This window comes from Vicia villosa, linkage group LG1 (genome assembly GCF_029867415.1).
Source record: "Vicia villosa cultivar HV-30 ecotype Madison, WI linkage group LG1, Vvil1.0, whole genome shotgun sequence".
Taxonomy (NCBI): domain Eukaryota; kingdom Viridiplantae; phylum Streptophyta; class Magnoliopsida; order Fabales; family Fabaceae; genus Vicia; species Vicia villosa.
This window is the reverse complement of record NC_081180.1, coordinates 252,278,763-252,289,810: the sequence shown is the minus strand read 5'-3', so window position 1 is coordinate 252,289,810 and position 11,048 is coordinate 252,278,763. Positions and strand designations below refer to the sequence as shown.

At 37.9% G+C, this 11,048-nt stretch overlaps 1 protein-coding gene across 1 annotated transcript; it reads left to right on the top strand.

Moving 5' to 3' along the window:
• The first annotated feature begins 10,006 nt into the window (after window positions 1-10,006).
• LOC131625846 (protein DMP3-like) lies at window positions 10,007-11,048 on the top strand. Its single transcript, XM_058896680.1, has one exon. It carries the CDS (start codon window positions 10,062-10,064, stop codon window positions 10,812-10,814), a length of 753 nt encoding a protein of 250 aa, XP_058752663.1. The 5' UTR covers window positions 10,007-10,061; the 3' UTR covers window positions 10,815-11,048.

The following is an 11,048-nucleotide window of genomic DNA, read 5'->3' as shown; positions in this document are numbered from 1 at the left end:
TTAGATAAACATATGGCAGAAGTATTTTCACAGAAGATAGGAATGTTACTCTCATATATTTGATAATCTTCTAGCTGACTCTTCATCCAGAGCATTTGTGTGCTACAACCAGCAGCAGCAACATATTCTGCTTCTGTTGTTGAGAGGGCAATGGTAGCTTGCTTCTTGCTGTACCAGGAGATCAGATGACTTCCTAGAAATTGACAACTTCCAGAAGTACTCTTCCTTTCAATTCTATCTCCAGCATAGTCAGCATCACAAAATCCTACTAAGTTGTATTCTTTAGATCTTCTGTAGACTAAACCAACATTAGTAGTACCTTTCAGATACCTCAGAATTCTCTTAACAGCAGTTAAGTGAGATTCTCTAGGATCTGATTGGAATCTAGCACACAGACAAACACTGAATAGAATATCAGGTCTAGAAGCAGTAAGATATAAAAGAGATCCAATCATACCTCTGTACAACTTCTGATCTACCTTCTAACTTACCTCATCCTTACCTAGAACACACGTTGGATGCATAGGAGTTTTTGCTTCTTTGCTTTTAGAAAGATTAAACTTCTTCAGTTCGTTTGATGAACATAAGTTCCATCAGAAGTTTGATTGATTTGAATCCCAAGAAAATACTTGAGTTCTCCCATCATACTCATCTCAAATTCAGCCTGCATAGACTTAGCAAACTCCTTTCCAAGTGAAGCATTAAATGTTCCAAAAATAATATCATCAACATAAATTTGACAAATTAAGATGTCCTTCTTAGATGTTTTACAGAAGAGAGTCGTATCCACTTGTCCTCTAGTGAAACCATTGTCTAGAAGGAAAAAACTTAATCTTTCATACCAAGCTCTAGGAGCTTGCTTCAATCCATACAATGATTTCTTAAGTTTGAAAACATGTTCTGGAGACATAGAGTCTTCAAAACAAGGAGGTTGGTGAACATAGACTTCCTCATCTATATAACCATTTAAGAAGGCACTCTTAACATCCATCTGATATAGAGTGATGTTATGCTGAGTGGCAAAGGAAATTACTAAGCGAATAGATTCTAACCTGGCCACTGGTGCAAAGGTTTCTGTATAGTCAATCCCTTCTTGCTGACTATATCCCTGAGCCACCAGTCTGGCTTTGTTTCTTACCACTTCTCCCTTCTCACTGAGCTTGCTTCTGAAAACCCACTTTGTACCAATGATGTTGAATCCTTTTGGTCTAGGAACAAGATCCCATGCATCATTCCTTGTAAATTGATTAAGTTCTTCTTGCATGGCAATTATCCAGTCTGGATCTTCTAGAGCTTGATCAACAGAAGTTGGCTCGATCAAAGAAACGAGACCTAATTGACATTCTGCATTGTTCTTAAGCAATGATCTTGTTCTGATAGGATCATCTTTCTTCCCAAGGATCACATCTTATGAGTGAGCTGAGGTGAGTCTCGAAGATCTTCTGACTGTTGGCTCTTTAGAAATTCTGAGATTCTCTAAAGATGCAGCAACTTGATCTTCTGATTCTTTGCTTCTGATATTTTCAGCTTCTGAAACTTTGCTTCTTGGTTCTACAGCTTCTGATATATCAATATCTATATCTGCAAAATTCTCAAACTGCTTTGGCTTTTCAAGACCAAGCTTATCATCAAATCTGATATTGATTGATTCTTCTACAACCAATGTTTCAGTATTGTATACTCTGTAGCCTTTAGAGCGTTCAGAATATCCAAGAAGGAAACATTTTTGTGCCTTAGAATCAAACTTACCAAGATGATCTTTGTAACACCCTTCTAAACCCCGCGGAAAATTAACATTAAAATCAGAGTAAAACATGAAGAAGAGTATTACAACGCCAACAAAATAAACAATATTCATGTCATGCCATAAAGGAACGATAAACCAAAAATTATTCAGGTAGCATGTTAACACAGCGGAATATTCTTAACAACTGAATAATCAAACATCTGGAGTCGAAGACTCATAATTTAACCATAAACCATAAACAAAACAGAAGTCTATCAGTCAATTCTAAAATAACGTTCCCGGTGTTACACGACCAGAGCATGACACAGACCCAACTGACTCTAACGAACTACTTGACGAGCTAATCCTCACCAAGTACACAAGCTACTCCTCAATCTGAAAAATAACAACAGTAAGGGTGAGTTTCATTCGCATTAACAAATGTTATAGGTATATAAACAATACAACTTCATCCATACATTATTCACCCAAATCAATTATATTCAGATAATATAGCAACATTCGTCAATTACAGTCATTCATACTAAAATACACACAAATTATAACATTGGACAACTTCCATTCATGTTACAATTATACACAACAACCTAATGCAATGCAACTAAATGCATGTGGTACCAAACATGGGATAACCCATCTCACCGATCCACCACCATAAAGATTCGGCTACTTCTCTCACCAATTCCACACAATGGGAATTAGCTACCGCTGTCCCACCACCATAAGGGATACAGCCCACAACATGATTATGAAATGCATGCATCACATACCGCATGCTAATCATCAACACCAAACAACTGAACAATCATAATCATCAACCAATGCAATAACAATATAAACCACCACAACCAATTAAATCAAGTGTTTAAATTAAATTCGAGTCACAACTCAAACACTATTTTATTGCATATATCACTGAATTAGCCTCACTATGTTCGAAACGGCACATCAAACAGACTAACAGTTAAAAAGTTATACATCGTTAAACTTTAACAAAAATCCCAAACAGCACAGCACGCGGCGCCAACATCCACACGCGGCGCGAAGCGAGGAAAAAGTTACGCCTTTGCGGCGCCAACACCTACACGCGGCGCGAAGCGAGGAAAAAGTTACGCCTTCGCGGCGCCAACACAGGTACGCGGCGCGACCTGTGCGTATCAAAACATCCTGACATTCAGCCCACCTGTTCGCGGCGCCACCCTGTGCACGCGGCGTGAACCGGCGATTTCAGAAACCCCAACCTGCAGAAAACAGCATTCTATACCTCCCAAATACTCTCAAATCATACCAGTACGAATTTCAGAAAAATAAACCACACATACGACATAAATTGCACGTTTACACATACTTCTAATCATGTTTAACATCATTATTCATCACCAATCATCATTCACAACCTAAATTGAATCAAAGTTCTATAAACCCCAAACCCGACATATAATCCAATTCGAAATCCTAACACCCAAATTCCATCGAATCATTCATACAACCCATAATAGAGGTTAATGAGAAGAATCCCCCCTTACCTTAGCCAAATTCTTGAATTGGTTTCTCTTCCTCTTTGGCTCTCCTTCACGCTCTTCAGTTCCTCTTCTCACAGCTTCTGGTTTCCACGTTCTAATTTTTTCCTTCTCTTCTTGTTTTCCTTTATTTTATGAAAAACATAAAATTAGAAATGGGCTCTTACACAATTACACCCCCACTTTACTAATTCCACCGCATGGCCCAATGACTTAACATTTCATTATTTTTCCCCATAATTCAACAAAATATTAATTCCCCATAATTAATTTAAAACTTGATTAAATTAATTAAATAAGAATTTTCGGGATGTTACAATCTTTAGTATTCAGAATGAAATAAACACATCCAAAAGGATGAAAATATGAAATGTTGGGCTTTCTGTTCTTCCACAATTCATAAGGAGTCTTATTTAGAATAGGTCTTATAGAGATTCTATTCTGAATATAACATGCAGTGTTTATTGCTTCTGCCCAGAAGTGCTTAGCCATATTGGTTTCATTGCTCATGGTTCTGGCCATTTCTTGTAGAGTCATATTCTTTCGCTCTACAACTCCATTTTGCTGTGGAGTTCTAGGGCAAGAGAAATCATGGGCAATACCATTTTCTTTGAAGAACTCCTCAAAGAATCTGTTCTCAAATTCACCACCATGATCACTTCTGACCTTTATGATTTTGCACTCCTTCTCAGATTGAATCTGAGTGCAGAATTCAAAGAACACTGAATGAGACTCATCCTTGTATTTTAAGAACTTTACCCATGTCCAGCGGCTATAATCATCTACGATGACTAATCCATATTTCTTCCCTCTAACAGATGCTATTTTGACTGGTCCAAACAGATCAATGTGCAGAAGTTCTAACGGCCTTGAGGAAGAGACAACATTCTTAGATTTGAATGCAGGTCTGGAGAACTTGCCCTTCTGACATGCTTCACAAAGAGCATCTGGTTTGTATTTCAAATTTGGGAGTCCTCTGACCAGATTTAGTTTGTTAATCTGAGAAATCTTTCTCAAACTAGCATGTCCTAATCTTCTGTGCCAGACCCATTACTCTTCAGAAACAGACATAAGGCAAGTCACCTTCTGCTTCTCAAGGTCTGAAAGATCAATCTTATAAATGTTGTTCTTTCTCTTGCCTGTAAATAGGATTGAGCCATCCTTCTGACTTACAGCCTTACAAGACTTTTGATTGAAGATTATGTCATAACCATTGTCACTTAATTGACTTATGGACAATAAGTTATGCGCTAATCCTTCTACAAGAAGTACATTAGTTATGGAAGGAGAGTTACCAATACTTATGGTGCCAGAGCCAATAATCTTGCCCTTCTGATCTCCTCCAAACTTGACTTCTCCACCAGATTTAAGCACCAGGTCTTGGAACATAGACCTTCTTCCCGTCATGTGTCGCGAGCACCCAGAGTCCAGGTACCATGACATTTTGTGCTTTGTCTTCTTTGCTACTAAGGATATCTGCAACAGAAATTATCTTCTCCTTAGGTACCCACAATTTCTTGGGTCCTTTCTTGTTAGTTTTCCTCAAGTTCTGATTGAACTTGGGTTTAGCATTATAAGTAACAGGAGGAACAGCATGATATTCTTTAGGTTTGGCAACATGATATTTTTTAGGTTGTGTCACTTGCTTTTTGGTGTGTGTAGTGTTAAAGCTTTTGGCATGTGAAGTGAGCCTAATATCATGTGAGTGGCCATATTTGAACTGATCATACAATGGCTTGTATGTGATTTTCAAATCATCAACAGGTTCAAATTTGTGTGAGGTATCACCCTCATAGCCAAAACCAAACCTTTTGTTTCCAGAAACACCATATATCATAGAAGCAAGATGACTTCTGCCAATACTTCTAGATAGGAACTTTCTGAAGCTCGAGTCATATTCTTTCAGAATATGATTGAGACTAGGAATGGATTTTTCTGATTCAGAAGGAGATCCAATACTTTTGGATAATTTTAAAACTTTTTCCTTCAGTTCAGAATTTTCCACTTCCAGCTTCTTAGTTTCAAATTCAAATTGCTTTTTCAGTTTTTTGTATTTGATACTAAGATGAGCCTTGAGTTCCAGAAGTTATGTTATACTGGAAACTAACTCTTCTCTAGATAGTTCAGAAAATACCTCTTCAGAATCTGATTCTGATCCATCATCTACTGTGGCCATCAGTGCAAGATTTGCTTGCTCTCCTTCAGAGTCTGATTCTGATTCTGATTCAGAATCATCCCATGTTGCCATAAGACCTTTCTTCTTATGAAACTTCTTCTTGGGATTTTCCTTCTGAAGTTTTGGACATTCATTCTTGAAGTGTCCAGGCTCATTGCACTCATAGCAGATGACCTTCTTCTTGTCAAATCTTCTGCCTCCAGAAGATTCTCCTCTTTCAGGCTTCTTTGAACTTCTGAAGCTCTTGAACTTCCTTTTCTTGCTCTTCCAGAGATGGTTTACCCTTCTGGAGATCATGGACAGTTCATCTTCTTCTTCTGATTCTGATTCTTCAGAATCTACTTCTTCAGCCTGAAAAGCGTTAGTGCATTTTTTATAATTAGATTTTAATGCAATAGACTTACCTTTCTTCTGAGGCTCATTTGCATCCAGCTCTATCTCATGGCTTCTCAAGACACTGGTTAGCTCTTCCAAAGAAACTTCATTCAGATTCTTTGCTATCTTGAATGCAGTCACCATTGGACCCCATCTTCTGGGCAAGCTTCTGATGATCTTCTTTACATGATCAGCCTTGGTGTAGCCTTTGTCCAGAACTCTTAATCCAGCAGTTAGCGTTTGAAATCTTGAGAACATCTTCTCAATGTTTTCATCATCCTCCATTTTGAAGGCTTCATATTTCTGGATCAAGGCAAGAGCTTTAGTCTCCTTGACTTGGGCATTTCCTTCATGGGTCATTTTCAATGACTCATATATGTCATAGGCAGTTTCCCTGTTAGATATCTTCTCATATTCGGCATGAGAGATAGCATTCAGCAAAACAGTCCTACACTTATGATGATTTTTGAATTACTTCTTTTGATCATCATTCATTTCTTGTCTTGTAAGCCTTACGCCAGTAGCATTCACTGGATGTTTGTAACCATCCATCAGCAGATCCCATAAGTCACCATCTAAACCAAGGAAGTAACTTTCAAGTTTATCTTTCCAGTATTCAAAGTTTTCACCATCAAATACTGGTGGTCTAGTATAACCATTGTTACCATTTCCATTGTATTGCTCAGCAGAGCCAGATGTAATTGTGTTTGATGGATCTTCACCAGCCATCTTGACTTAAGCGTTTTTATCTTCCTGAATCTTTTCTAAACACGGTTAAGTGCTTGCACCTTAGAACCGGCGCTCTGATGCCAATTGAAGGATAGAAAAACACTTAGAAAGGGGAGTTTGAATAAGTGTAGCTTTAAAACTTGTAAGATAAAAACAATTTGCACAATGATTTTTATCCTGGTTCGTTGTTAACTAAACTACTCCAGTCCACCCCCTTGGAGTGATTTACCTCACCTGAGGATTTAATCCACTAATCACACGAGATTACAATGGTTTTCCACTTAGACAACTTCTAAGACTTCTAGAGTATACTGATCACAACCTGATCACTCTAGGAACAATCTGCTTAGATACCCTCTAAGACTTTCTAGAGTATACTGATCAACAACCTGATCATTCTAGTTCTTACAACTTAATGTAAACAAATTCTTTTAAGAGTTACAATGCTTCTTATAAAGCTATTATCACAACTGTGATTTTCTCTTAAGTTTAAGCTTAATCTCACTAATATATTACAGCAGCAATGTAGTGAGGTTGAAGATGAAGTTTGAGAGCTTTTGAATTTGACAGAGTATCAGCGTTTTTGTATAAAGTCTTTTATTCAGAATTCGTAACTTTGCTTCTCATCAGAACTTCATATTTATAGGCGTTTGAGAAGATGACCGTTGGGAGCATTTAATGCTTTGCGTATTCCGTACAACATTGCATTTAATGTTTCACTCTTTTGTTAACTACCTCGAGCCTTGCTTTCGCTATGTATACTGACGTTGCCTTTAATAGCTTTCAACGTTCCTTTTGTCAGTCAGCGTAGCCTGCCAGCTAGTACTTGCTTCTGATCTGATGTTTGTGTGAACAACTTTTGAATATCATCAGAGTCAAACAGCTTGGTGCAGAGCATCTTCTTGTCTTCTGACCTTGAAGTGCTTCTAAGCGTGATACCATGAGAACTTCAGTGCTTCTGCTTCTGATCTCAAGTCCTTCTGATGCTTCCATAGACCATGTTCTGATTCTGCTTGACCATCTTCTGATGTCTTGCCACACCATGTTCTGATGTTGCATGCTGAACCTTCTGAGTCAGTGCTTCTTGCGCTGATTTTGTGCATACTCTTTATATAATTCCTGAAATGGAAACTGCATAGTATTAGAGTACCACATTATCTCATACAAAATTCATATACATTGTTATCATCAAAACTAAGAATATTGATCAGAACAAATCTTGTTCTAACAATATCCCCGTCCAACTTCCCCGAATGCCATAATGGTTGATGCCTGTCAGGTATGGTAAGAAAACTCGGCTAATTCCCCTTATCAGGCTTCCTTAGAGATACTATAATAGTAGGTGTAATCTTTGTAAAAAAGGACTGATACTCCCTGCCCATCCTCGGGCTATGACAAGCTAGCAACACAAGATTTGACTCCAGTCAAATAATAGCATGCCCTCATATAGACCTAAGCCAAGGATGTTTGCTAGGCGGCCTATCAACCTAAAGTTCCTCAAGCTCAGGGATAAGAGTCAATCATTCCTTGATCTCCAACCGTATAGGGGATAATATTTCATCCACCTTAGTTAGACCAAGAGAGACCCAAAATTTCATTTGAGTAAGGGGAGGAGTGACCTGAACAGTTGGACTGGTAACTAAACTAGAAGGTGTACCTAAGGTAGAAGTTTCCTTGTTGAACGAGGTACCCAAAATGTTATCCAAAAGAGAAAGACCATTAACCTTCCTTCTTATTCACCATATTACTTCTTCACTGAACAACTAGTAAGTGGTTCATTACATTGGCCTCAAACTCACTAAAAGGGAGGCGAGAACCTATGAGGGTGAATAAGCATTCATGGAAGGGGATGACACACCTGTCATATTGGCTACATAGCCTATTATCTTCATTAGGAGGAAACACTCCCCAATAAGATGAAGGACCCAATTTAACCGAAGCTTGGTCTAACACGCTCTCGCAAACAAAAACAAAAATGATCCCCCAATATGTCTTGGTCCACCTAATCACCTGAGATATCCCTACCGGTCCTCGTGATTGAAGTTTACACAGTCTCCATAATTAAAAATGTTATGAAAGGAAACAAATGCAGATAAAATGTGGCAAGCGAGAAAGATCATACATTGTTACCCGTGGAAGAAAAGCCCAACAATAGAAGAAATTCCCCAAGGAATGTAAGACATCAAACATTTACTATTATGAAAACGCAAAAAAAATAGGGAGTAGAAGTAAAAGAAAAACGTTGAACTTTTTCTTAAAGAAGATGTAGCAATCCAACATGCATGTTATGTAAAACGAATAAGATCATATATACTTGATCAAATACTAGAACAAAGAAACTCATGAAGAAAATAGAAAGGACTCTCTTACAGGTCATTAATGGCAGAAAAGGCCAAAATGGCGCTTCAGAAACCTTTTATACCCTTTTCATCCATCGAGGATCTTGTGATCACCACGCACCATCAACGGTTGAGGTCTCCTTAAAAAATGGTTCAAAGCACTTGAGTGCTCTAAGGAAAAGGAAACATAGTCACTAACTAGTGTAGGGACACACATCAGACGTTTCAAGAAAATATTATTTATTACAAGAAATGTATCTAATCTACTTGTTCTCATGGGTAATGACGTTTCATCAAAGACCTTCATGTCCCCGAATCTAAGGCTGGACAGAGGCATGTATTGTAAACCCTTGTCTTATAAAGCAGAAACAAGAGCTTGGGAGGTCGTCCACAAGGCCTAAAAGGAAAAGGTCCAATAGCAAAATAAGAGGGACGAAATGCAGAACATCCACTCTCAATTTTTCTCTTTAAACAAATAATTTCACACGCGAGAGCTTTGCTAGCCGTCTAAATCTATCTGCCGACTGACAGTGATTCACGTTTTCAATTGCTAAATGCTCCTCCTATTTAAGGGAGACACATTATTTCCTAGGTATTCAAATCTTTACCCATTCATACACATTTTTCACTCTCATACTTACTTGATTGTTATTGTGCTAACCTTACATATCAGTCTTTTTTCTATCGCATCAAAAGCCTATAACGACCGTAACCACCTCTGCATCATAATTTTTCGATCAATTCTGATTCTACTACATCATCATCATCATCATCTTCTGTGTAGACGTGTTAGAGAGGTTTAAACAATTGAATTGAATATTTTTAAATTAAATTTGTGATTGATTGAGTGGTAAATCTAGATAATAAATTTCTATAAGTTTTTTGCATGATAATTAAAGTAGTGGTGGTGACCTATATGTATTTTGATAAGATAGTGATATTGACACCACATTTAGGTAAGTTTTTAATATGACCAAATAACATGGTCTTGAACTATATGTTCTTTTATAAGCCATAATAGAATAGAATATTGTTATAGTTGTACTTTACACGTTACACGTAAACCGTTGTCATCACACCAACCAAATGGCATAGAAACAACGTGGAAGCAAGAAAAACTAAGAACACAAGCAAACTATTCATCAATAATTCAATATATCTAATATAAATAGAACATGATCATCCCTTTATGCATGAATCAATCATATAGTTCCTTCCTCAACATGTCACTGAAACAACGTCGATCCGGCAAGCAATCTGCAGAAGCAGAAGACAACAGTATTAATGATGCTGATCATGCTGGTGCAGGTGGATCATCATCGGAAGCAGCGCATGGAATCATTAGCTCCTCCTCTTCATCATCTTCCTTATCGAGACGTGCACTGTCTGGAGCACTGACAGGAACAGCCAGCTTAGCAAAACTGCTTCCAACCGGAACCCTCATGGCATTCCAGATTCTGATTCCGGTGTTCACAAACAAAGGAGTATGTGACCATGTTACACACATCCTCACATTTCTCCTCCTCCTCTTGCTAGCCTTCTCTTGCATCCTCGCGTGTTTCACCGACACGGTAAAATCCTCAGACGGAAGAAGAATCTACCATGGTATAGCAACCTTCAAGGGACTGTGGCTATTTGACTACTCGCCGGTTGATGACGACAAATCATCAACCTTACCCGATTTGACAAAGTATAAGATTAGCATCATGGATTTTGTTCATGCGTTTTTATCTGTACTTGTGTTCTTTTCGGTTGCATTGAGTGACAAGAATGTGTTGACATGTTATTACCCTAAACCAGGAGAGGAGACAAAGGAGGTTCTGGATATTGTTCCTCTTGGAATCGGAACTCTATGCAGTTTGCTGTTTATTGTTTTTCCATCCACCAGACATGGGATTGGCTACCCTCTTACATCTGCACCAAAATAGTTTCTCATTTTCTAATTACTTTTTTTTCACCACCAATATTTGTTCCACTGGACCTTCTAATCTGATTCAAGGGTCAGTTTTGACATTAAGTGGTTCTGGCGTCTGGTCAATTCTAGTTACTTTATTCATTAGCAGAATATTGATCTGTCATGCACTGTTTTTATATTCCTGTTATATTTTGTTCATTACTACTAGTATTATATAATGATATGTTATCCATTGAATTGAGTTGAA